General features: G+C 56.9%; 2 protein-coding genes across 13 annotated transcripts; one reads left to right on the forward strand and one right to left on the reverse strand.

Moving 5' to 3' along the window:
- The first annotated feature begins 762 nt into the window (after positions 1-762).
- HMGA1 (high mobility group AT-hook 1) lies at positions 763-14444 on the forward strand. Of its 9 annotated transcripts, none has more exons than XM_054087814.1 (6): positions 763-872; positions 1116-1282; positions 9496-9601; positions 10386-10469; positions 11387-11437; positions 13313-14027. In XM_054087814.1, exons 3-6 carry the CDS (start codon positions 9500-9502, stop codon positions 13367-13369), a joined length of 294 nt encoding a protein of 97 aa, XP_053943789.1. In that variant the 5' UTR covers positions 763-872; positions 1116-1282; positions 9496-9499; the 3' UTR covers positions 13370-14027. The 9 variants fall into 9 exon arrangements, with proteins under 9 accessions (XP_053943789.1, XP_053943794.1, XP_053943792.1 ...); XM_054087819.1 differs by having other exon boundaries at positions 10389-10469; positions 13313-14019; XM_054087817.1 differs by lacking the exons at positions 763-872; positions 1116-1282 and adding an exon at positions 956-1074 and having other exon boundaries at positions 13313-14444.
- Positions 14445-14649: 205 nt separating this feature from the next.
- SMIM29 (small integral membrane protein 29) lies at positions 14650-17309 on the reverse strand. Of its 4 annotated transcripts, none has more exons than XM_054087811.1 (5): positions 17231-17309; positions 15453-15602; positions 15340-15365; positions 15165-15267; positions 14650-14888 (listed from the first exon to the last, which is right to left on the reverse strand). In XM_054087811.1, exons 2-4 carry the CDS (start codon positions 15561-15563, stop codon positions 15165-15167), a joined length of 240 nt encoding a protein of 79 aa, XP_053943786.1. In that variant the 5' UTR covers positions 15564-15602; positions 17231-17309; the 3' UTR covers positions 14650-14888. The 4 variants fall into 4 exon arrangements, with proteins under 4 accessions (XP_053943786.1, XP_053943788.1, XP_053943785.1 ...); XM_054087813.1 differs by lacking the exon at positions 17231-17309 and adding an exon at positions 17197-17212; XM_054087810.1 differs by lacking the exon at positions 17231-17309 and adding an exon at positions 16327-16412.
- Between the last annotated feature and the right edge of the window lie 8511 nt (positions 17310-25820).

Below are 25820 nucleotides of genomic sequence, written 5' to 3' on the forward strand. Positions count from 1 at the left end.
ATCCTTGAAGCATCCCTGGGTGGGTCGGGTGTCTCTATCCTCCCCCAGTCACCCCCAGAAGCATCCCTACAGCATCCCGGGGTGGGTCGGGTGCCTCCATCCTCGCCCAGGAACATCCTACAGCATCCTGAGATGGGTGTGTGTCTCCATCCTCCCCCAGCCCCCCCTCCAAGAGCATCCCGGGGTGGGTCGGGTGTCTCCATCCTCCCCCAGCCGCCCCCCAAGAGCATCCCTACAGCATCCCGGGGTGGATCGGATGCTCCATCCTCCCCCAGCCCCCCCCTCCAAGAGCATCCCTACAGCATTCTGAGGTGGGTCGGATGCTCCATCCTCCCCCAGCCCCCCCCCCCAAGAGCATCCCGGGGTGGGTCGGGTGCTCCATCCTCCCCCAGCCCCCCCTCCAAGAGCATCCCTACAGCATCCCGGGGTGGATCGGGTGCTCCATCCTCCCTTAGGAGCATCCTACAGCACCTCAGGACGGGCGTGTGTCTCCATTCCCCCCCCCTCCAGGAGCATCCCTGGAGTATCCCTGGGCAGGATGCGTGCCTCCATCCCCCACCCCACCCCCCCAGCCCCGGCACTTCCTCCCTCTACCCCGCGCATCCCTCTTTCTCTCCCAACCCGCAGCACCCCCAAACCCCCCGTGGTGGGGCGGGGGCAGCCGGGTCCCCCCCCCCCTTCCCTCCCTCCCGCCGCAGCCCTTTCGAACGGCCCTATGGCTCGGGGCGCCGCCGCCGCCCGCCCCCACCGCCGTGATGCAGCCGAGCTCCTCCTCTCCCCGCTCCGCAAGGGCTGGAAGCTCCCCTTAGCCTGTTTGCCCTTATTTAATTTCGAGTGTGATTTTGCTATTTTTAGCAGCTGGATCCCCTCCAGTAAGGCTGGGAGCTCTCTCCTTCCCCTCCCCACCTTCTTCCCCCCCCCTCCCTTTTCCTATATATTTATTTTTTTCCCCCCCCTTTTCTCTCCGCAAATTATTTTGACCCGGCTTCCTTCCTCCTGGAGCAATTCCCCCCCCCCTCCTCTCTCTTTATTATTTATATAAATAAGAGGGGGGCCGTGCTGAGCTGTGGATGCGTGAGTCTCAACCTTTCTCTCTCTCTGTTTTCTCCTTTCAGATCCGCATTTGTGAGCACCACCAGCCGCCGGCAGCGGAGGGGGGGGGGGATTTAATTCGCTTCCCAACATAGACCCGCCGGGATAAAAAAAAAAAAAATCAAAAAAAAAAATCATAATATAACCATCACCCCCCAAAAAAAAACCCCACCCCGAGATCAAGTTGACTGTGAGTGCCGCCTTTCCTCTTTCATTTCTGGGGGTGCGGGGGGGAGGGAAAGGGAAAGGAGGGTGCTGGGAGGGGGGAAACGGGGTTTTACTCCCCCCCCCGCTTCTACACGGTGTGAACGATCGCGCTCTGGATTTACAAGGACGCGTGTGTGCGTGCGGCGAGCGGGCTCCGCAATGCCTTTCTTTATTATTCTGGTTGGTAATTAGTGTTATTAATAAGGGGATGCACCTGGCGGGGTCGGGGGGAAGAGGAGGAGGGGTCCTCGGTGTGATGGGACTTTTTCCCCTTCACTTGTTCGGGTTCGGGGGATGCGAACGCCCCGCGTCTCTTGGGGAGATGGGGGGACAGCATGGATCGGGGGGGGGCGTTTAGAGGGTCTATGCAAGGGATGTGAGGTCGGTACAAGATGCGTGGGGGTCGTTTTAGGGGGTGTGGGGTTGCTGCAAGGCATGGGAGGTCCATGCAAGGCACATGGGGGTCTTTTTAGGGTGCGTGGAGTCAGTGCAAGGCATGTGATGTCGATACAAGGAGCGTGGGGGTCGTTTTAGGGTGCGTGGGGGTCGATGCAAGGGACGTGAGGTCGATACAAGGTGCGTGCGAGTCGTTTTAGGGTGCGTGGGGGTCGTTTTAGGGGGTGTGGGGTCAGTGCAAGGCATGTAAGGGCCATGCAAGGAGCATGGGGGTCCATGCAAGGGACGTGAGGTTGTTACAAGGTGCATGCGAGTCGTTTTAGGGTGCCTGGGGTCGGTGCAAGGGACGTGGAGGTCGTTTTAGGATGTGTGGGAGTCGTTTTAGGGGGTGTGGGGTCAGTGCAAGGCGTGTGAGTTCCATGCAAGGAGCATGGGGGTCAATGCAAGGGACGTGAGGTCGCTACAAGGTGCGTGCGAGTCGTTTTAGGGGGTGTGGGGTTGCTGCGAGGAACGTGGAGGTCGTTTTAGGGGGTGTGGGGTCAGTGCAAGGCATGGGAGGTCCATGCAAGACACATGGGGGTCTTTTTAGGGTACGTGGGGTCAGTATAAGGCATGTGAGGTCGATACAAGATGCGTGGGGATCGTTTTAGGGGGCGTGGGGGTCCATGCAAGGGACGTGAGGTCGATACAAGGAGCGTGCGAGTCGTTTTAGGGGGTGTGGGGTCGCTGCAAGGAATGTGGAGATCGTTTTAGGGGGTGTGGGGTCAGTGCAAGGCATGTAAGGGCCATGCAAGGAGCATGGGGGTCCATGCAAGGGACATGAGGTCAATACAAGGTGCGTGTGAGTCGTTTTAGGGGATGTGGAGTTGCTGCAAGGAACGTGGAGATCGTTTTAGGGCGTGTGGGGTCGATGCAAGGGACGCGAGGTCGATACAAGGTGCTTTGGGGTCGTTTTAGGATGTGTGGGAGCGGTGCAAGGCGTGTGAGGTCCATGCAAGGCACATAGGGGTCGTTTTAGGGTGTGTGAGGTCAGTGCAAGGCATGTGAGGTCCGTACAAGGAACGTGGGGGTCGTTTTAGGGTGCGTGGGGTCGCTGCAAGGGACGTGGATGTCGTTTTAGGGTACGTAGGGTCAGTGCAAGGCATGTGAGGTCAATACAAGGAGCGTGGGGGTCGATGCAAGGGATGTGAGGTCCATACAAGATGCGTGGAAGTCGTTTTGGGATGTGTGGGATCTGTGCAAGGCGTGTAAGGTTGATACAAGGTGCGTGAGGGTCGTTTTAGGAGGTGTTGGGGTCCATGCAAGGAACGTGAGGTCAATACAAGGTGCGTGCGAGTCATTTTAGGGTGCGTGGCGTCGCTGCAAGGGACGTGGAGGTCCTTTTAGGGTGCGTAGGGTCAGTGCAAGGCATGTGGGATAGGGACAAGGTGCATGGGGCCAAGACCATGCTTGGGAATGTGGCCATGCAGGGGTGCATGGCGTTGGTATAAGATGTGGAGGGGTCATTGTAGGGTGCATGGGGTCAGGGCAGGATGCTTGGAGTCAGTGCAAAGTGCATGGGGTTGGGTAGGGTGTGTAGAGCTGGGACCACGCTTGGAGATGTGACCATGCAGGGTGTGTAGAGCTGGAACCATGTGTTGGGCTGGAACCATGCATGGAGATGTGACCGTGCAGGGTGTGTAGAGCTGGAACCATGCATGTGGCTGGAGTCATGCTTGGAGACGTGACCATGCAGGGTGCATAGAGCTGGAACGACACTTGGAGATGTGACCATGCAGGGTGTGTAGAGCTGGGACCATGTGTGGGGCTGGAACCATGCTTGGAGATGTGACCATGTAGGGTGCATGGGGGTCCGTGCAAGGTGCATAGAAGTTGGAACCATGCGTGTGGCTGCAACCATGCGTGGAGACATGACTGTGTAGGGTGCACAGAGCTGGAACCACACTTGAAGATGTGACCATGCAGGGTGCATAGAGCTGGGACCATGCTTGGAGATGTGACCATGCAGGGTGCATAGAGCTGGGACCACACTTGGAGATGTGACCATGCAGGGTGCATAGAGCTGGGACCATGCTTGGAGATGTGACCATGTAGGGTGCATAGAGCTGGAACTGCACTTGGAGATGTGACCATGCAGGGTGTGTAGAGCTGGGACCACACTTGGAGATGTGACCATGCAGGGTGTGTAGAGCTGGAACTATGCATGTGGCTGCAACCATGCTTGGAGATGTGACCATGTAGGGTGCGTAGAGCAGGGACCACGCTTGGAGATGTGACTGTGCAGTGTGTGCAGAGCTGGACCCACACTTGGAGATGGGACCATGCATGGTGTGCAGAGCTGGAACCAGGCTTGGAGATGTGACCATGCAGGCTGTGTAGAGCTGGAACCATGCATGTGGCTGCAACCACACTTGGAGATGTGACAGTGCAGGGTGTGCAGAGTTGGACCCACACTTGGAGATGTGACAATGCAGGGTGTGCAGAGCTGGACCCACACTTGGAGATGTGACTGTGCAGGGTGTGCAGAGCTGGACCCACACTTGGAGATGTGACCATGCAGGGTGTGCAGAGCTGGACCCACACTTGGAGATGTGACCATGCCTGGTGTGCAGAGCTGGGGCCATGTGTGGGGCTGGCCGGTGCAGGGGTCCGGGCCAAGCCCTGGCTTGGGGGCACAGGTCGGTGCAAAGCTGCAGCCCCCCCCCCCCCCGCCCTCCCCCGGGGCAGAGGGTGATGCCGCACAGCTCCGGCTCCACCCGGGGTTTTATTACACCCCGCAGGACAGGGGCTACACAAAGCCGGTGATGGTGCCCTTCCTGCCTCTTTTCTTTCTCCCCCACCTCCCTCTTTCCTTTCTTTTATCACTTCCTTTTATTATGCATGCCCAGGAAGGAAGGGGGGGTGGGGGGTGGACTTTCCTTAATAGCCGTCCTGGGGGGGCTTCAAAGCAGCTCCACGGAGGGTTTCTCCTAATGAGGAGCTGCGCACATCCCTTCGCAGCTTCTCCGCCGAACAGGCTCTTCAACTTCTGCTCCACTCTTCCTTCCCCTCCTCCCTCTCCAGGCCTCCCTCTGCCAGGAGGTGCGGCCGGGATCCTTCTCCAGCTGCAATCAGGCTGGATTTCCTGGGCGTGAAGAGCCTTTTATTATTATTATTATTATTATTTAAGATCTAAGCCACCGCCTGTCTCCCTGCTTCTCCTGGGCTGGTTTGTTTAAGAGTAGGTGGTTGGAGAAGAGGATTTATGGGGTTATTTGCACAGAGAGGTGTAAGCCAGGTGGGGGAAAGCAGGAGAAGGGCCAAGGGCAGCCAGGAGCATCGCTCCCAGCGGCCAAATTGGCCTCTTTTGCAACCCAACCCACGCTTTGTGCAAGAAGTGGGCGCTGAGAACGGCTCAGCTCGTGGCGTGGAGCACAGGGAGCTCATGGGGCTGGGAAAGGACAGTCCTGGGAGTGGGATGGAGAGGGAAGGAGGTTTTCATCCCTCCACCTCCAAACCTCGCAGAGATTTATCCCTCAGGGAGCTTGGTGGTGTCTTGCCCTCATCTCCCACCGGTTCCTCTCGCTGCCTGGAAAGGTTTCTCTCTCTCAGCTGCTTCTTTTCCTCCATGGCAACACAGCTACTCCCTCCCTCCTGTACGGCTTTGATGCATGCGAGCAGGGCCAGAGATGCTGCCCACAGCGTGCCCGGCACATCCCACCGGCTCAGGATGCTCCTGGGGTCAGGCAGGAGCTGCCAAGCTCTGGAGCATCGCGCCAAGCTGGGGTCGCTCTTGGGAAGAGGAGTGTTGGCTGGGAAGGGGAGAGGAGCGTCCCCCATCTCCCAGCCAGGCGTTTTAGCCTGGAGAAAAGGAGACCGAAGGGAGACTTCATCGCTGTCTACAACCACCTGAAAGGAGGTTGTGAGGAGGTGGGTGCTGGGTTCTTCTCCCAAGTGATAGGACAAGAGGAGATGACCTCAAGTTGCGCCACGGCAGGTTCCATTTGGCTCGTGATAGGACAAAGGGGAACGGGTATAAACTGGAGAGGGGCAGATTTAGACTGGACATTAGGAAGAATTTCTTCACCATGAGAGTGGTGAGACACTGGAACAGGTTGTCCAGGGAAGTTGTGGTTGCCCCATCCCTGGAGGTGTTCAAGGCCAGGTTGGATGGGCTTTGGGCAGCCTGAGCCAGTGGGAGGTGTCCCTGCCCATGGCAGGGGGGTTGGAACTGGATCACCTTTAAGGTCCCTTCCAACCCAAACTATTCTATGATTGGGAAAAAATTATTCACCAAAAGGGTTCTCAGGCCCTGGCAGAGGCTGCCCAGGGAGGTGGTGGAGTCCCCATCCCTGGAGAGGTTTAAAAGACCTTTAGATGAAATACTCAGGGATGGTTTAGTAGTGGACAGGTACTTTTGGGCTTGATGATCTCAAAGGTCTTCTAAACCCTGGTCCTCCAGGATAGTTTCAGCTCTGGAGCCCATGGGGAGAGCTTAGAGGTGGTGGAGGATGGGTGGAGTGCGTGTGTGCTTTCCCCAACACCAACTTCATGGCAGTGGGCTCTGGTTTGGGGTGGGGGGATGTACTTGGTAGCATCTCCATCATCGAGGGGTCCCCTCAGCATCCCTGGCCGGAATCACCGCATAGGACCCATGTCTGCTCCAGGGCAGAGGAGAGCGTGGCAGAGTGAGGGATATACTGTGTCCATGAATTTCCAGCTCTGGGATAGGATACAGCTCAGCTTGGAGGCTTCCTTTCCTCCAACAAAGACTGACTTAAAATGAGACAAACCCATCCCAGCCCCTGGTCAGCTGGCCAGCATTTTCATTCCTAAACCCAAACCATGCTTTCTGGGGGTTTTTTTTATTTATTTTTTTTTTAAGGGCTCCGGGATGCTGTGAGTAATATTTTCAGGGTGTTTACACGACAGCGTGGTTTCTGTTTCTCAAAAAAAAAAAAAAAAAAATAGAAAGAAAAAGAATCCGAGGGTGGGTTTTGTTGTTGTTGTTTTGCACTTGTGAGTCACTTCCAGAGGGGAGTGGAGCTTCTGCGTGGTTTTTAAAAGCCTTGAAGGTCTGAGAGTGGCTCCTTGCACCTCACAGCTCACCCCTGCCCACTCCAGCTGCCCTGGGGGGCGCTCAGCATTCTCTGGGGGGTGCTCAGCATCCCTAGAGAGGCTCAGAAATCCCTGGGGGGCTCAGCATCCCTAGAGAGGCTCAGCATTCCCTGGGGGTGCTCAGCATCCCAGGAGGTTCAGCATTCCCTGGGGGTGCTCAGCATCCCTACAGAGGCTCAGCATTCCCTGGTCCCCAGTGGAGGCTCAGCATCCCTAGGGAGTGTGCTCAGCTCCCTAGGGAGTGTGCTCAGCATCCCCTGGGGGTCTCAGCATCCCTAGAGAGGCTCAGCATTCCCAGGGGAGCTCAGCATCCCTAGAGAGACTCAGCATTCCCAGGGGAGCTCAGCATCCCTAGAGAGGCTCAGCATTCCCAGGGGAGCTCAGCATTCCTAGAGAGGCCCAGCATTCCCTGGGGGGGCTCAGCATCCCTAGAGAGGCTCAGAAATCCCTAGGGGTGCTCAGCATCCCTAGAGAGGCTCAGCATTCCCAGGGGAGCTCAGCATCCCTAGAGAGGCTCAGCATTCCCTGGGGGTGCTCAGCATCCCTAGAGGGGCTCATCATTCCCTGGTGGGGCTCAGCATCCCTAGAGAGGCCCAGCATTCCCAGGGGAGCTCAGCATCCTTGGGGTCTCAGCACCCGGGCTCCCCCTGCTTTTCATGGTAACACCATCCCAGTCGCTCTGACACCATCCAAATGGAAAACAGTCGCTCAAAACTGCGAGTTATTAACCCTGGAGGCAGAGGTGAGGAGGATGCCTTCATCTTTGCATGCAGACGGGGGGGACAACGTGGTACATGCAGAAGAAGCTGTGCCGGGGGCTGTGCCACGCTCCAGAGCCATGGATCAAACCCAGGACAGGGATGCAGGTCCTCAGCAGCAGAGGTGGCCCAGTGGGGTTGCAGCACCATCTCAGCGACACTGGGATTTTCTAGCTGTCTCCCAGGCTGCTCCAAGCCCTGTGCTTACAGGCAGTGAGACCGAGATGCTGTTCCCACAGCCCTCTTTCTGCTGGAAACCATCACCTGGCTGCTCTGAGCAGGTCCCCGCTCCAAGGAGCAGAACAGGCACCTCGTGCTCAGGGTCACCGTAAGCACCAGGGCTGTGGTAGCGATCCTGCTCCCTTCCAGCCCGCAGCCCATCCTCCTGGCTCCTGGGCTGGGAGTTAGGTGTGGAACCAGCCCCACAGCTCTGGAAAAGCAGGTTTTCCCTGTGTCCTTTGGGAAGAATCGAGGGGGAGAGGGGAAGATGGAGCCTGTACCTCCACAAGGTTTCCTTATGAGCTGGGAAAGCCGGATCCAGCCCTTTGGGATATGCACAGGGGAGAGGACAACCCGGTGTCCGTGGGACAAGTGCCAGGTGATGCCTAAATCCAGTTGGGGTGGCAGGAGCAGAGTCAGGGGTGCAGCAGGGCTGGGTGTCGAGGTGGGATGGGAGAAGCAGAGCTGTGAGAACCTGCACCACCCTCCCAGGGCCCCGAGGGGATGCCCGGAGGCCCCTGGTGCCACCACTCGTCATGTTCCAACTTGCCTGTGCCAACACTGCGTCTGGGATTTAAAGCACTCCAGATTAAATCTGGAGCCACTCTCTTTTTTTTTTTGGGAAAGGGGACAGGCTCTGCAGGAAGGGCCAGCTGAGCTGCCACTCCCCAAATACCTGCTGGGTACGCCAGGAGCTGGCTCAGCACCAGGGCACTGGCTTAATTCTGTGCGCTGGGCTTAGGGCACAGCAGACGGTTCATTTTTCTCCTCCAACTACTGATGGGAGGAAGCGGGTTGCACCCTTGGATGGGATGCAGCTGCAAACCCACCCTGGGGGAGCAGGGATGGGCGAGACAAGGATGTCAAAGCACCCAGAGCAGCAGCTGCCACGCGAGGCTGGTCATCACAGCCATGAGAGTGGGGAGAAGCTGGTCCTGCAGCCTCAGAGGTGTTCACCATCCCTGTGCGTTGGCGCTGGCTTGGGCTCATCGCAGTGGGGAGTGGGTAGGGAGCGGCTGAGCGAGGAGCAACGTGTCTGAGACCAGCGCAGACCAAAGGTCTGTTTGCAGGAGGGGACACGAGTGCAGCAGGGGCGGTTCTGCAGACACAAGCTTTGCAGCAACGGGAAGAAAGATTGTGCCTGCTCAAGGTGCTGCATGTTTCTGGATAGGAAAAAAACCCTTCACCTGGTGATGGTGCTGCCCATGGGGTTAAAAAGGACAGGTGGGGGGCTTTTCTAAGCCTTAGTGATGCTTTTGGTTTCTCAGCCACTGGCAGTGCCCTGGGCGTGGACTGGTCCTCACTGCATGCCAGGAGATGAACAGGATGCGGGCGAGACTCTGGAAAGGGTTGGAGTAGGGCAGAGGCTGCTCATTTTAGCTGAATTTTAGGTCAAAGAGGCATTCCTAGAGGAGGGACCCTGGTCTTTGTCCCCCTCCTGTCTGTGTTGATCTCCCAACCAACCACCTCCATCCCCACCGAGGGGCCAGGCAGCAGCTGGGGGAGCTGAGCATCCTTACCCCGGGGAGAGCGGGTGGGCAGGGGCACGGCCAGGCTGACCCCACGGGAGGCTCCGTTGATCCCTCAACGCCTCGTGAGTCACTTCCGCAGCCCCCAGCACCCGCCTGCGGCCAGGGCGAGGGTTGGGGGGAGCGGCACCCGGCAGGGTGAGCCATGGCTGACTGACCTTTCTCTTCCTCCCGCTCCTCCTCGCCGCTGCTGGAAGGACGATGAGCGAATCCAGTGCCAAATCCAGCCAACCCCTGGCTTCCAAGGGGGAGAAGGACGTGTCGGAAAAGAGGGGGCGGGGGCGGCCCAGGAAGAAGCCACAGGTACGTGGGGTTCCCCTGGGAGAAAAGAGGGTGGGGAGCACCACACTGGGCAGCTCTGGACACCCCCAGGCTGTGGGGCAGCAAGAAACTCCTCCACTCCATCCTGGAGGGACAGGGATGGGGATGCCCATGGTTGCAGCCAGTTAGCTCCCTTCGGGAACCACATCGGGGGCTTCTCAGCCCCCCAACCTTGCCCAAAGCTCCCCACACCCAAGGAAGGGCTCAAGGCCTCCCCTTGCTCATCCCCAGGCTGCAGCTGAACCTGCCTTTGCAGACGGGCTAATTAAAGCCCCATTAGCAAAAGCTGCTCAGAGGGATAAGATGCTGGCAAGCCTTTGTGGTGGCAAACTCCCCCTGCCCCCCTCTTCCCCAGGGCAGGTGGGGTTCATGCACATCATTTTCCCCATAGAAAAGGCAATTTGTCCCTTCCCTGATGCTTCGCCAGGCAAGCGGCGCTGGCAGCGATTTGGGGTCTGAGGTTAAGAAACCAGTGGGGTCCATCTGGCTAAGCCGAGCGATTAATGCTGGGTCGGGATGGGTCACATCCAAGCCCGGCTGAAGGACGCACAGGAGCCTGTGCCTGGCATCCAGCCACAAATCTCAGTGCAACCAGTACCACCAGTGCTCCCAGTACATGAGGGCATCCCTGCTGGCTGTGCTGGGGAGAACGGGGTTCCCAACCCGGAGCATCCCGGCGTGCACTGCTGCATCAGGAGCCCCTCCAGGCACACAGCCCTCACTAAGGACCCCCAAACTGCAGTGACCCCCTGTGCTCTTCCTTCAGCAGGAGCCCAGCGAGGCCCCAACCCCGAAGAGACCCCGCGGACGGCCGAAGGGCAGTAAAAACAAGGCCACCCCAAAAGGCAGGGTAGGTGACTGGGGACGCGCTCTGCTCAGCCGAGCAGCTGTGTACTGGGACAACAGGTCTGGTTTGAGCTCAGTTACTGGAGCCCTCAGCACAGGGAGGACATGGAGCTGCTGGAGTGAGTCCAGAGGAGGCCACGGAGATGATCCAAAGGCTGGAGAACCTCCCTTAGGAGGACAGGCTGAGAGTTGGGGTTGTCCAGCCTGGAGAAGAGAAGGCTGTGGGGACACCTTAGAGCAGCTTCCAGTGCTGAAAGGGGCTCCAGGAAAGCTGGGGAGGGGCTCTGCATCAGGGAGGGCAGGGAGAGGATGAGGGGGAACGGTTTTGAGCTGCAAGAGGGGAGATTGAGGTGAGATCTTAGGAAGAAATGTTTTGCTGTGAGGGTGGGGAGGCCCTGGAACAGGTTGCCCAGAGCAGTGGTGGCTGCCCCATCCCTGGAGGGGTTCAAAGCCAGGTTGGATGGGGCTTGGAGCCCCTGATCCAGTGGGAGGTGTCCCTGCCCATGGCAGGGGTGGAACTGGATGGGCTTTGAGGTCCCTTCCAACCCAACTTCTATGATCCTGTGAGTCAATTATAGACAATTCGGGGTGGTTCTGCCCTGGGGGGTGAGTCTTGGCACTGGATGGGGAAGGTTGGAGGGAGACGGGGACCTCTGTGTCAGCGTGTGGACACCCTCCATAAACCTGTTTGCAAAACAGGCGACTCACATCCTGCGCCTGCCTCGTGAGTCACAGGGCCAGGGCCGTCCTGGTGCTGGAAGCCGGTGGCAAAGGGGAGCAGGGAGGGCAGGAGATGCCACTGGGGTGATGAATTTGGCAGTCGTGGGTGGGAGGAAAGCAAACACCGCCCGCTCCCCAGCACCATCCTGGGGAGGAGGGCATGGCCTGACCAAAATATCTGGGTTTTTCTTTTTGTCTCAGAAAGCCGCAGTCACACCAGGGAGAAAACCTCGAGGCCGACCTAAAAAAACAGTGAGTGGGCTTTTCCCTTCCTCCTCTATCCCGGCAGGGTGCTGGGCACTTTGGGGGCACGGCAGCCCCTGGCTGAACCCACAAATGTAAGGGGGATGCTGTGGGGCTGGAGGAGAGCAGAGCAGTGAGCAAAAAAGGGACCTTTGGCATGGGACAGGCTCCAAACCACCCCTGCTCCCTCACAGCTTCGGGTGCGGTGCTCAGGAGGGCTGGTCCTGTCTCCACAGCGCGCTGGCACCGCTTGCCCAAGAGCCCACTGCATCACCGGCGCAGCATTCCTGCAAACCTTCTGCACCCACACACTCTGGCCACCTTCTTATTTTGTGTTTTCCCTCCTCTGTTTCATTTCTCCCCTCGGTTTGCAGTCCCATGGGAGCTCGGTCAGCTGCTGGGCACCCACAAGCATCACCTGGTTGGAAGCAATCCTTTACTCCTTGGTCTGCATCCCCCACTCAGGAGCTGCCACAGGGCACTGCGACACAAGAGCCACCCACGAGCATCCTCAGGGTGCAGCTGCTCTGCTCCATGCATGGTTTTGCCTCTTTGGACATGAGACCCACCCATGAGCATCCTCAGGCTTTTGTCCCTATGGACACAAGGGCCACCCACGAGCATCCTTGGGGTGCACCTGCTCTGTTCCACGTGGAGTTCTGCCCCTTTGGACGTGAGAGCCACCCGTGAGCATCCTCAGGGTGCAGCTGCTCTGCCCCACGCAGGGTTTTGTCCCTTTGGACACAAGAGCCACCCGTGAGCATCCTCAGGGTGCAGCTGCTCTGCCTCACACAGGGTTTTACCTCTTTGGACACAAGAGCCACCCGTGAGCATCCTCAGGGTGCAACTGCTCTGCCCCACGCAGGGTTTTGCCCCTTTGGACATGAGAGCTGCCTGTGAGCATCCTTGGGGTGCAGCTGCTCTGCCCCACGCAGGTTTTGCCCCTTTGGACACGAGAGCCACCCATGAGCACCCTTAGGGTGCAGCTGCTCTGCCCCACACAGGGTTTTGCCCCTTTGGACACAAGAGCCACCCGTGAGCATCCTCAGGGTGCAGCTGCCAAAGGTTTTGCCCCTTTTCCCACTTCAATTCCTTACAGAGGGCGAGTGGCTGAGCCCAACTCAGGCTGCAAACTCCAGGGCTCACACCCTAGCATGTCCTGCCCTAGTGTCACAGCACCAGGGGCTGTTTTGGGGACCGTAGAGTGGGGGGAGCTGATTCAGTGGATGGGGGGACGGAGCCAGGGCCACGCAGGGGACACCGTGTCCGGCTTCAGCAGCCGTGGTGGCTTTTTTATGAATGAAGCAGGAGGAAGCGGGGGCCGGTGCTGAGTCACGCTCACACTCAGCCCTGACTCACCGCCGCACGCGGGGCCGCGATGCTCCCAGCCGCTGCGCAGTGCCAGACACGGACACCCGCTCCTGCCGCCACTGGCTCCCCTCTGGTGGCAACTGGGGACACGGCAGTGACACTGGGGACTGGTCGACTGGAACTGGTTGCCCAGAGAAGCCGTGGATACCCCATCCCTGGAGGTGTTCAAGGCCACCTTGTATGAGGCTCTGAGCAACCTGATCCAGTGGGAGGTGTCCCTGCCCACAGCAGGGGGTGGAACTGGATGATCTTTGAGGTCCCTTCCAGCCCAAACCATTCTGTGACACTGGGGACCAGGTGCGCAGGGTGTGTGTGGCTCCCTCCTCATGGCTTTGAGCACACTCAGGTAACAAAGGTTGATCCCTAAATCCAGGAGGATGCTGGTGCCTCAGTTTCCCTGTTTGCATAAGGCATGCAATTCCCGGTCAGACCTTCATCCAGAGCTAGAATGGGGTGTCCGCAGCCCAAAAAAAATGTTCCTTTCCTCTAAACCCGTGCTCCTTTCCCCCACAGCAGAAGGACGAGGAGGAGGTAAATATTTCCCAGGAGTCATCTGAGGAGGAACAGTGAAACCTCCCGAACCAGCGCTACCTCATCGCCCAAAAGTCCCGCGTCCTCGGCGGCTGGGGGAGAGGGATGAGGAGAAACCCACCACACCGCCTTGGCTTTTTCCTCCTCCCTCCTCCACTCCTTCCTCACCCTCAGCCAATGGCAGCACTGGAAAACAGCCCAACCTGGGCAGTCCCCTACTTTGGGGGGGGGGGACACCCCCACCTTGGCTCCCCCAGGCTCCCCAACGCTGGGTTTTGGGGCAGCTCCGCTGGCAAAGGGGGTACCTGGGGCTGGGATCCCCCTCCTTTTCCTGTCCCCCTCTTTTTGCTGCCTCCCCCCACCTTCTGCTGCCCCCCTCAATGCAGTGATCCCACACATCCGCAGCGGGTGCTGCTTGTCCCCCATCACCGGGCTTCACCCCGGCTCCTCTGCAGGGAAGGGACAAGGGGGGGGGGGCAGCGAAGGTGAGACCCCCAAATGCATTAGACCTTCGCTCTGACCTGCTGCTATCCCAGGCAAACCCCCCCCGTATCCCCCTCACTGGTCCTGGGTGGCTGCACAGTGCGTGGGGAGCAGCTCCCGCGGTGATGCCAGCGCTCGGTGCCAGTGCCTGTCTGTGGCCGGCTCGGGGCAGCCCGTTCCTCCTCAGTTCTGTTATATATATATATATATATATATATTTTAGTACTTGGGTTTTTTTTTTTCCTTTCATTCACAACTACCTCTGGATATTTAAGTTCCACTCTCTGAACTCACTGATGTGCTGCTGCTGTGCCAGCTGCCGGGGCATCATTGGCTCGGTGTTTCTTTTCTCGGGGTCTTGCTGGGGTGGTGTTTTTTTTCCCCCCTCCCCTTTTTTTTTTGGGCTTTTTTTAATTGGTATTTTAAGGTCTGTGTTGCTCTGCTGCTCTAAGGGATGGAAGCTGGTGGGGCGGGGGGACCCATGGGGCGCTCCCCCCGCCGCACCGCTCCCTGCATGACGGCTGCAGCGGGACTGGAGGTCGGTGCCTGGTGGCCCCGGCGGGAGAAAACGAGGATTTGGGGTTGGTTTTTGGTCCACTGTTAACGACCTTTTGGTTTCCTATTTGCAGTTACTTGAATAAAACGTTTTATGGATGTTTGATGCTTCTGTCTTGGGGTCCAGCCCCTCGCTATGGGGTGGGTGCAGGTTTTCTCTGTGCTTGGAGAGCCTGCTGAGACATCCGAGATGGTGCCAGCCCCACTCCCATCAGGATGGAAACAGGCAAAACGCTGCCAACCCCTTAAAACTCCCATCCTCAATGCCTTTTTATTACCAAATAAGCCAGGATAGTACCAAGGGACTCGGGATGCTCCACAGTGCAGCAGTGCTCGTGCTGCTGGAAACCCTCCCTGCCCGACGCGGAAGGCTCTTGGCAGAACGCAGAGAAACAAAGTTTATTTGCTCCAGAACTGCGCTGCCATGGGCATCCTGCCTGGCAAAGCCCCGGAGCCCAGCTGCTCCCGTGCCAGGGTGCCAGCCCCGGCCGTCCTCAGTGCATTCGAAGGGGCTGGGAGGCTGGTTCAAGGAAAAAAACATGGTGTTCCATCCCTGAAACCAAACTTCTGACCCCAAAACAAAACTCCCGGCCCTGAAACTGGACTCTAATCCTCAAAACCAGACTCTGATCCCCAAAACCAGACTCCCAGCCCTGAAACCGAAGTCCCAGCCCCGAAACCAAAGTCCCAGCCCACAAACCAAACTCCTTTCCTCTAAATTGAACTCCTGGCCCCAAACCTGAACTCCCTTCCCCAAAACCAAACTCTCGGCCCTGACACGCAGCAGCTTACCCACCTAGGCATCCATATCCACCAGCAGCTCCTGCTCCGACTCCTGCAGCTCCTCGGCTGGGTCGTAGCTGTACATGGGCAGCAGCCGGTGCCGCAGGCGGTCAAACCTGGCAGCAGGATGGGGGCTGAGCAGTGACCGGTCCCACACTCCCCCCTAAACCCACCCTGCATCCCCTCACCTCCGCTTCTTCTGGATGTACATCATCTGCAAGGAGAGCAGCAGATGCTGTGAGCAGGCAGGGGGGCTCGGGATGGCGTTTTGAGCCCCCGCAGACTCTGCCCACCCACTCACCATGGCCAGGGCAGCACCGAGAAGGGTGACGAGGAGGAAAGGTCCCAGGACGTAGCACACCAGCAAGTCGCCCGCCGTGCCCGGGGCCGTGGGGGCTGTGGCGTTGCTCATGGCTGGCTCCTCTCCGCATGGGGACGTGGATGTCCGGCCCTGCTGGACGGGACGTCTGTGAAGCCTCGGTAATAACACACCACCCTGGTAATAACCAACTACCTTGGTAATAACCCATCGCCCTGGTAATAACCACTGAGGCTGGTCAGGAAATGGAATGGGGGGGGCCGGTACACACACCCCAGCCCAGAGAATTCTCCTCGGGAGGTGGGAACCCCCAGGATGCAGCAGAGGGGTACCCAGCGCACCCCACTGTGGGCTGGGGTGGCTGGCATGGGGTGGTCACCCTGCACCTCCCAACCTGCAGAGCTGGGGTTGGGGGGCTTTGCCTACATGGGGAGGATGGGCCAAACCAGGCCAGTGGCAACCCCCTCCCCAATTCCAGCCACTCCCACTTCTGCATGGCCGCCATCCCACCCGTGCATGCTGCACACTCATTGCACCCCTGCTGCATCCCACTGGACCCCATAACCCCCATCACACCCCACTGCACACTGTGCACCTCCCCATCGCACCCCCTGCCTCCCCACTGCATCCCACTATTCATTCTCATTGCACTCCCCACCCTCCATGTGCCCCCATTGCCTTCTTTCCCCCCACTGCCCCCCTTTTCCCCAGATCCCCTCCATCACCCCCATACCTTCACTACCCCATCCCCCTCCCTGCCCACCGTTGCTTCTCGTGCCCCCGTGTTCCCCCATTTTCCTCATCACCCCCAGTACCTGCACTGCCCCCCATTACCTCCCATTCCCCCTATATGCACCTGTTCCCCCAGTGCATCCCATTCTCCCATTCCTCCTTGTGCTGCCCCATTTCCCCCTGTTCTTCCCCACTACCCCTTGTGCTGCCCCATTCCCCCTCGTGCCCCCAATCCCCCCAGGCATCCCATTCCCCCATTGCCCCCTATGCTGCACCACTGCCCCCCAAACCCCCAGTACCCCTCATTCCACCCTGTGCTGCCCCATTCTCCCCTATTCCACCACTGTCCCCCATTTCCTCCCACTCTCCATTCCCCCTCGTGCCCCCAATCCTCCCGTGCATCCCATTCCCCCACTGCCCCTCTGTTGCCCCATCGCCCCCCAAACCCCCAGTGCCCCTCATTCCACCCTCTGCTGCCCATTCTCCCCTATTCCCCCTGTCCCCCATTTCCCCTCGTGCATCCTATTCCCCTATTGCCCATTTCTCCCCCTGTGCATCCCATTCCCCTATTGCCCCCTGTGCTGCCCCATCACCCCCCAAACGCCCACTGCCCCCCATTCCACCCTCTGCTGCCCATTCTCCCCTATTCCATCACTGTCCCCCATTTCCCCCTGCTCTCCCCTATTACACTGTTCCCCATTTCCCCCCGCTCTCCCCCATTTCCCCCTCGTGCCCCCAATCCCCCCATGCATCCCATTCCCCTACTGCCCCCTATGCTGCCCCATCGCCCCCCAAACCCCCAGTGCCCCTCATGCCACCCTGTGCTGCCCCATTCTCCCCTATTCCACCACTGTCCCTCATTTCCCCCCGCTCTCTCGCTCTCCCCCACTCCCCCTCATGACCCCATTGCCCCCCTGTTGCCCCATCGCCCCCCACTCTCCCCCCTGTCCCCCACTCCCCCCTCGCCCCCCATTCCCGCCCTCTCCCCCCTCACCCCCGCGCGCTGGCCCCGCCCCTCCCCGCCCCACCTGCGCGCGCGCTGCCGGAACCCGCGCGGAGCGTGATGGGCGAGGGGCGGGGCCAGCGTGGGGGGGGACCACGATGGAGACGGGGGCGTGGTCTGTCTCTAGGGGCGGGGTGAGGATCAGGAAGGGGCGTGGACATGGTTGAGGGGCGGGGCTATAGCTGGGAAGGGGCGTGACCAGCACAAATAGGGGTGTCGTTTACATGAAAGGGGGCGTGGTCAGCGGCGATGAGTGGGCTGTGTGAAAGGGGCGTGGTCAGCTCAAAGGGCGTGGGCATCGCTAAGAGGGGCGTGGCCAGCTCGAGGAGGGCGGATATTCCCGTGAAGGGGCGTGACCAGCATAGAGGGGCGTGGTCATTGCAAAGGGGCGTGGCCATACATGGGCCGGCAGGGGGAGCCAGAGACCGGGCGAGGGGGGAGGGAGGGAAAAGGGGGGGGAAAGCAGCGAAAATGGGAAAAAATGGATATGAGGGGAAGGAGGGAGGGAGGGAAAAGAGAAAAAGGAGGGAGGGAGCACGAGGAGGGGCAGGGGTGGGTGAAGAGAGAGGGGTGGAGGTGGACAGACAGAAGGACAGAGGGATGGACGGGTGGATGGAAGGGCAGATGGACGGACAAAAGGATGATGGACGGACAGACACAAGGATGGATGGATGGATGGATGGATGGATGGACGGATGGATAAAAGGATGATGGATGGACAGACACAAGGATGGATGTATGTATGGATGGATGGACAGAAAGATGGATGGATGGACGGATGGACAAAAGGACAATGGACAGACATACACAAGGATGGATGGATGGATGGATGGATGGATGGATGGACGGACAGGTGGATGGATGGACAGTAGGATGATGGACAGACAGAGGAATGGATAGACAGAAGGATGGATGGATGGACAGAAGGACAATGGACAGATATGCAGAAGGACAGATGGATGGATGGACAGGTGGAAGGATGGTTAGACAGAAGGATGGATGGATGGAAGGATGGATGGACAGATGGAAAGATGATGGACAGACAGAAAGACAGATCTATGGATGGATGAATGAACAGATGGAAGGATGGATGGATGGATGGATGGATGGATGGATGGATGCCCACCAGGGTAGGTAGTTGCATCCCTGCACCATTAGTCAGGTGGAGGGACAGACCGATGGGTGGACAAAGGGATGGGTGGAGAGAAGGACGAATGGACAGAGGGACGGAGGTGTAGGCTCAGGGTGGGACGATGGACCCACAATGACCAGGTGAGGCTGGGGGCCCAGCAGGCTCAGGCACAGGGTCTGGGTGGTCCCTGGCTGGAGCTCGGGCAGGGCCCACGGTGTCACCCCCGGGGCGGTGGCAGCATCCCAGCCCTGATCCCAGCCGCAGGGCTAATCCGCTTTGCCCGCGCGGGGACCAGATGGCCCCGCTAAGTGGGTCAGGTGGCAGCAGGGGGACAGCGGGGGTAAGGAACCCCATTTTGCTTCCCAATAGCTAAAAAACCCTAATAATTGAGTGAAACGAGGTAGACGAGAGGAACCAGGAGCTGGTAGTGCTGGGGGGAGGTGGCCCCCAGAGCCTGGGCTGGTGGTGGGATGGGGTCTGTGCCACTGCAGAGCATCGTGTGCCAGTGAAAAGCAGCTCCTGCTCTGCAGCCCTCAGGAAGAACCTGTGCAGGAGTCCTCCTCCTGCTTGTCCCCCTGCCCACACCCCCAACCCAGCCCCATCGACCACAGCATCCTCTGATGGATGCACTTGATCCACTTTTTATCTAAATATGAGCTTTATCCAAAAGCAAAACCTCATTTGGGACAATTCCCTGCTGTTCCCAGGGGTCTCGTTGTCCATGGTGACCCTCCGTGCCCCACACAACCGTCCCAAACAGCCTCAGCCCCCCAGGGCAGTGCTTGAGTTGCCATCCCTGGAGGGGTTTAAAAGATAAGGAGGTGCTCAGAGATATGATCCAGGAGTGGACAGGTATGGTTGGACTCAATGGTCTCAAAGGTCTTCTCTAATCAAGGAATTCTATGATTCTATGATCCCAGCATCCATCTCGCTGAACCAGCCATAGCCTCAGCCCCCCACATTCCTTCACGGAGCCAGAGGAGCAGCATCTCCATCCCCAAACCCTCACACTGAACCAGCCACAGCCTCGGCTACCCACGTTCCCACGTAGAGCTGGAGGAATAGCTTCTTCATCCCATCACCCTCACACTGCATCAGCCTCAGCTTCCCATCTTCCCACAAGGAGCTGGAAGAGCTGCATCTCCATCCCAAAACCATCACACTGCACCAGCCTCAGCTTCCCATCTTTCCACAAGGAGCTGGAAGAGCTGCATCTCCATCCCAAAACCATCACACTGAACCAGCCTCAGCTTCCCATCTTCCCACAAGGAGCTGGAGGAGCTGCATCTCCATCCCAAAACCATCACACTGAACCAGCCTCAGCTTCCCATCTTCCCACAAGGAGCTGGAGGAGCTGCATCTCCATCCCAAAACCATTGCACTGAACCAGCCTCAGCCCTCCATGTTCCTTCACGGAGTCAAACGAGTAGCATCTCCATCCCAGCACCCAGCTTGATGAACCATTCTCAGAGTCAGCTTCCCACATTCCTTCACGGAGCCAGAGGAGCAGCATCTCCATCCCAACACCCTATTACTGAACCAGGCTCAGCCCTCAACGTTCCTTCATGGAGCCAGAGGAGCAGCATCTCCATCCCAAAACCCTCTCACTGAACCAGCCTCAGTCTCCCATGTTCCTTCATGGAGCCAGAGGAGCAGCATCTCCATCCCAACACCCTCTCACTGCATCAGCCTCAGCCCCTACATTCCCACATGCAGCTGGAGGAGCAACATCTCCATCCCAGCGCCCGTCTCACTGCAGGAACCAGGGCTCTCGTAGGATAAGGAGAGGCAGATCTTGAGGTTCAGCACCATCAAGACGGGGCTGGGGAGGCATCACCCCCATGCAAGCAGCAACAGCCCTCCTTGTACCCCTCCTCCTTCGTGCCGAGGTCCACCAGCACTGCTGCAATGGGGGAAAAGCACAGTGGGGCTCGACCCCCTGGTCCCACTGCTGGGGTGGAAGCCAAGGCGAAGGCAATCATAGAATAGTTTGGGTTGGAAGGGACCTCAAAGCCCATCCAGTTCCACCCCCTGCCATGGGCAGGGACACCTCCCACTGGATCAGGGGCTCCAAGCCCCATCCAACCTGGCCTGGAACCCCTCCAGGGATGGGGCAGCCCCCACTGCTCTGGGCACCCTGTTCCAGAGCCTCATGGTGCAATCCGTCGGCACCACGCAGACGGGCATCCTGCTCCACCGCCTCCCACCGCTGCTGTGCCACTGCTAAAAATAAATCCAGCAATTTCTAGGAAAGATTCTTGGAGATAGCGAGCGGGAATGCGTGGCCAGCACAGCCCGACCGGAGCAACACGTAGATGCTGGGGACACAGGGTGCTCTAGGAGCAGGCTGGGGGGTCATTGTGCCCCCCTGGCATGGCCACAGCCACCCCTCAGCCGTTTCAGCTCTCCTAAATCCCAGCTGAATGTTTTTCCCCATCCACTGCAGCCCAGAGCTTCCAGATAGGGAAAAAAAAAATGAGGTTGGGGCAGCCCAAGGGCTGCTCCTCTCTGGTGATCTCACAATTTCTCAGCCTGGAGTGGGGGAAGGATGCTGAGAGGGTGAGCATCACCGCCAGTCCTGGGGATGGGGCATCCTTGTCACTGGGATGGGAGGGAGAACAGCCGGGGAGGCTAATTTTTGGCAAGTGATGAGAGCTAGAATAACAACACAAGGTTTTTCTACTCCAAAACCACTGTGAGAGACATCCCCTCCCACCCCCTGCGCCGCTCAGCCCCCAGCAGATAATTGGGGACAGTTTGCTGAGCCGCTAAGCTCCGGTTTAAGCAGCTAAAGGCGAGTGGCTGGATTTCCAGCCAGCGCATCCCTCCGGCTGCTCACTCGTCCAGAAATATCGGCATGAGGTTAGGAAGCTCAGCCACCCACCCACCCCGCGGGGGCACAGCCCGCTCCGGTTCTGCCGTGCCGCTCGCCCGCGAAGGCATGAATTCCACTGTCAGCAGAGATTCATTTCCCCCTCAGCTCCGCGTGGCTCCGTCGTGCGTGAGCCAGTGCGTATTCCCTCGTTGCGGCACCGCGGTGCAGGAGGAGCCCGGTCGCATTCAGATCCCAAAGGGAAGTTACAGGTAATGGTGTAAGAGAGGGATCACCAAACCATCACACTTGCTTTGCAGATAAACACCAGAGCTCCCACAGCTGCATCTCATAGAATCATCGTATCATGGGATGGGTTGGGTTGGAAGGGACCTCAAAGCCCATCCAGTTCCAACCACTCTGCCATGGGCAGGGACACCTCCCACTGGATCAGGGTGATCAAAGCCCCATCCAACCTGGCCTGGAACCCCTCCAGGGAAACAGCCCCTTCCCAGCTTTCCCATAGCCCCTTTCAGGTACTGGAAGATCACTGGAAGGTCACTATAAGATCTCATCCCTCATTCTTTTCCAGACTGAATGCACCGAGCCAATTCAGGGAAGGGCTTTCCCCTCCAGTGACACCTTATTCCCAATCCCCATGTTTACATACGTGGGCAATAGCACTGGGAAGAAGAAAGACCACGCAGGAAGCAGAGCCGTGTGTGAAATACTGGCGTGTTTATTGGTTGGCACTAGATTACAGCCTACGCTCTTGTCAAACTTGCATCCACGGATTGATTATTAATTATTATTATTATTATTTTCTCTTTTAAAGACAGCGATGACCTTCCCCCTTGCACACAACTCCAACAGAGGAAACGCCTCAAGCAAGGAACCAGACTGCCAGCTGCCTCAAGGTCTGGCTCAAAGCACCCCAGACTCATTGCAGAAGGATAGGGTTTGGAATGATGCCGGAGCCAAGCGGATAGAGAGCCCTCTGGTCCTTCTGGAAACACTACGGATGCAAAGAATTCTGTATCTAATGCTATACCTGCAGCTCAGGACTCAGAGCAAGAGGGCATTTATTTATGACTCAAGCTGAGCTCTCACCCTCAAAGAAAATAGAATGTGTTTTCTACTGAATGCCTTTAACACTGAACAGAGGTGGTGTAAGAACGAGTCCGAGGCGGTAAGAAAAAAGCATCAGCTGAAATGCTAGATTACCAAAGTTCCCTTGCAGCTGTAAAGTGGTTTTGCAAACCATTTTGACTTAATACATCATAAAAACCCCATGTTAACTTTACCAGAAGATTAGAAACACAAAGCACTGGAGTGAGGAACAGAAATCTGCAGCCAGAAAGTAAACCAAAACAGATGATGGGGATTACAAGTCCAAAACCATCTCGAATCCACAGAGAACTGAGTATTAAACTTACATTGAAAAAGCACTGAACATCTCAGGCTTCTTCTACTTCCAATAAATGAGCAGGTTTGTTCTCTACGTCAGTTTTTCCTCCTCCAAACTCATAGATGTTTCCATCCCATCAGCACAGGAGCTTCCCTGGAGACATCACCACTGGTCACGTAGGAGCAGCAAACCCTGGTGACCGCTCGCCACGCTTGGCTGCTGCCTCCAGCCCTTCCCCAGACCTGCGTTCGATTGACTCTGAGACGTATCAACAAGGTTCAAATCCCATTTTTTTTCTACAGGGATTGCTCACGTTGGAGCTGCCGAGCAGGAGAGGTCGGAATCGGTATCCCAGTCTACCCCTTGAGTTGGAATGCACCAGCTCAGATGCGAAGAGAGAAAGCCCCACAGCTTTGATCTTGGAGGTATCATGGTTGGATAAGGAATGGAAGAGCCCAAGGCGGATCTGCTTGCTGCCATCCAGCTTGTGCCGATGGCAGGGCGATGCTCCCCGGTTCTTTTTCCTACCAGTGGGCACACACTCTGATAGGGTCCAGGACCCTGTTTGCCCAGCACGGTGGTGCTGCCAGCGAGTCTCAGAGACACAGAGGTCAGGAAAAGATCGAGCAGAAAACACAAAGCGATTGTTCCAGATCTTCTGATTTAATAAACAGGACACACAGGAAGCTCAGCAAACACTCTCAGACCTCCCAAGATTAATTTGAGGCAATTCTAGAGCCAATTTCTCAAGTACAACTTCAAAATAGTCACTTTCCCACAAAAAAAAGAAATAGAAAGAAAAAAATTCTATCAACTAGCACCCAAAAGAGACTTTATAAATCTCCTAAATACATCTTCAATCCAGTTAAGTGTTCTTTGTCACCAATCTACACCTCTCTCAGTTACGTATGGACCTCGTGACGCTATATCCAGTAAAACACTACACGTATGTACACACACCGGAGCCAAGAGTCCTCTCCAACCAAACTGAATTTGTTCCAACACTGAGAAGAACATGGAACCTATCAATATGTGTGTGTTGTAGCCTTCGACGCTGAGACAGGATGGGAGAGTACGTCAGGAGCAAGGTGACCTGCATCCCCAGGCTGTGCTGTAGCCACTAGATGATGCTGTCTTGTTGAGCAAGGACAGAGCCAAGAAGGAAAACTCAGCCCTTCCAAAGCAAGAGCAGAGCAGTTGGCGAATTATATGAATTAGGTAACACAAAGTTGTTGGGTATCTTTATAAGATAAGAGCTCTTCTCACCAACAAGCATCTGCACCATCACCATTCCTTGGTTTGGTTAAATAGACCGGTAGGTTTCAATCCTTCTCCCAGAATCGGCACCGGCTGTAGCTTCTCCTCCAGGAAAGTTAAATATTCAACCCTACCTTTCCTGGGTCACCCACGTTTTCCTCTCACAGGAAACCCTGCACAGGTATAAATACAGCAGCCGGCTGTTGGAAAAGCACAACCATCCCATTTTTGAGATAAAGTAGTGTTTCTGAGAACGAGTAAGAAAACCTAAAGTTGTAATTGGGAAAGACAAATGTTTGATGTGTGCAGCTCCTGATATTTTGATCGTCTGGAGCAACGAGCACGTTGCAAAATGATGAATGCATTTTCAGCATGGAAACACTTGGGCAGAGGCCTGAAGTCCAGGCTAGATCTGGGAAGGGGATTGAGGATTCCTGACATTCCCTGCCCACACTGTAGCCACGGAATTTGTGTCTGCACGAGGGAAAAAGCAACACCAGCATTTGGGATCCCTTTTAATTTTGAAGTTAGTTTGCTATAAGGCACATTCCCGATCCAGCTGAATTCAGCTGCCTTCTTGCTCAACAGAAAGCTGGGAAGTGCACAAAAGTTGATGGGAATGCTTGAATTGATGTATCTTTTCAGCCCCAAGGCAGAGCTCTCGCCTTCGGAGACCATCGGAGCAGCCCCAGATGGTTGCTGGGTGCAGCCACCCATGGGTGGGGGGCTCTGAATTGCAGTTCCCCCCCCAGTGAGGCTCTGCCAGCAGCGTGAAGCGTTGGCAGGACGGGTAGAGAACGCGCCTGCCTTGCCAAGCTCGAATCAACCCAACCCAAGAAGGAGCCACCACTCCAAAACTGAAGAAAGATGAAATAAAGGATGCAGCGAGAGCACGCGCATCCACCTGGCCATGCCACCATCCCACGGCAAAGCCCGGCAAGGATTGTTATCCTCAGAGAGCCCCGGCTGGGCTCCCTTTCCCTGTAAATCTAACAGCTCCTTTACAGCATAAGGTACGTGGCAGAGCTCAGATAAAACACAGCAGGTTTGCTACCAGGAACCAAGCCGAGCACTTGTGCTCTCATCATACAAAGCACGAGCAAGGGATGGGCGAAGGAATAGCAGGACTTTACCAAGCCAGGTTCACTCTCCCCATCTGATCCATGCAGCGCTCTCCACTAAAACCTGTATTTATATCCTTTCTGTTTGGTTTTAATTAGTTACCGGGTAATGGAGTTCATCAGTAACACCAGTCTATGACTTCAGCTCTGTTTAGCAGCACTAAACACCCACAAGCGAGCCAATCGTCAGCACCTTCTGAGCTGGTGCTGCCCTACAGCAGTAATCCAAGCTACTCTGTCAAACGCTTCCAGGGACAGAGAAGATCCCGATTTTTGTTCCGAGGTTGAAAAGATTATCAGGCTGAGCGGCGATGCCCAAGCGCTGAACGCACTTTTCTTCTCCCATTAAGGTCTCAAATACATTTAAAAAATCCAGATGGCCGGATGCAACTCCGGCGTATGGAGATTTCTAATTTGGACAATACCAAAGGAAGTTGAAGAGTGGCAACTGCTCAGAGAACCTTCCTGCGAGGAGCAGGTCCCCCTCGTACTTCCTCACTCATCCCACCGCCCCAAGGTGACATTTCAGTGTCTAGAGAAGTCCAAACTCCAGTGTTTCAAGGGCCAACAACTTTCTCCCTCTTCACGCCACACAGACTCGCTCCTCGATGTATCAAGAGTGAGGTGTCCTTACCTATACCACGTATGAAAAGTGGCAAAGAGGAAAATAATCAAATTAGAGAATTACTCTAAGAAAGTTGCAGGGGATACTGGAAGTTTTTCATGAGACCCTGGGGTTGAGGGTGTGCCGAAAGGTAAAAGCAGCCCTTCCGAGCTGGAGGCTATGCGAATCAACACGCCTGGCATTTATCCCCAACGGGATTTCAGGGAATCAAGACAAGCACCTGAAATTTGCAGCTTGAGGGCAACTTGATGGATTTGGTG

This window comes from Cuculus canorus, chromosome 24 (assembly GCF_017976375.1).
Source record: "Cuculus canorus isolate bCucCan1 chromosome 24, bCucCan1.pri, whole genome shotgun sequence".
NCBI lineage: Eukaryota > Metazoa > Chordata > Aves > Cuculiformes > Cuculidae > Cuculus > Cuculus canorus.

What these genes read in the sequence shown, in the direction of transcription:
- HMGA1 (XM_054087814.1), top strand. Translation starts at nt 9,500, where the DNA reads ATGAGCGAATCCAGTGCCAAATCCAGCCAACCCCTGGCTTCCAAGGGG. An exon ending in GGCCCAGGAAGAAGCCACAG is followed by an intron (nt 9,602 to 10,385) that starts GTACGTGGGGTT and finishes CTCTTCCTTCAG; the next exon opens with CAGGAGCCCAGCGAGGCCCC. An exon ending in AGGCCACCCCAAAAGGCAGG is followed by an intron (nt 10,470 to 11,386) that starts GTAGGTGACTGG and finishes TTTTTGTCTCAG; the next exon opens with AAAGCCGCAGTCACACCAGG.
- SMIM29 (XM_054087810.1), bottom strand. Translation starts at nt 16,356, where the DNA reads ATGGGAGAATGGGATGCACTGGGGGAACAG. An exon ending in GGGATGCACTGGGGGAACAG is followed by an intron (nt 15,603 to 16,326) that starts GTGCATATAGGG and finishes CCCGTCCAGCAG; the next exon opens with GGCCGGACATCCACGTCCCC. An exon ending in TACATCCAGAAGAAGCGGAG is followed by an intron (nt 15,268 to 15,339) that starts GTGAGGGGATGC and finishes TCCTGCTGCCAG; the next exon opens with GTTTGACCGCCTGCGGCACC.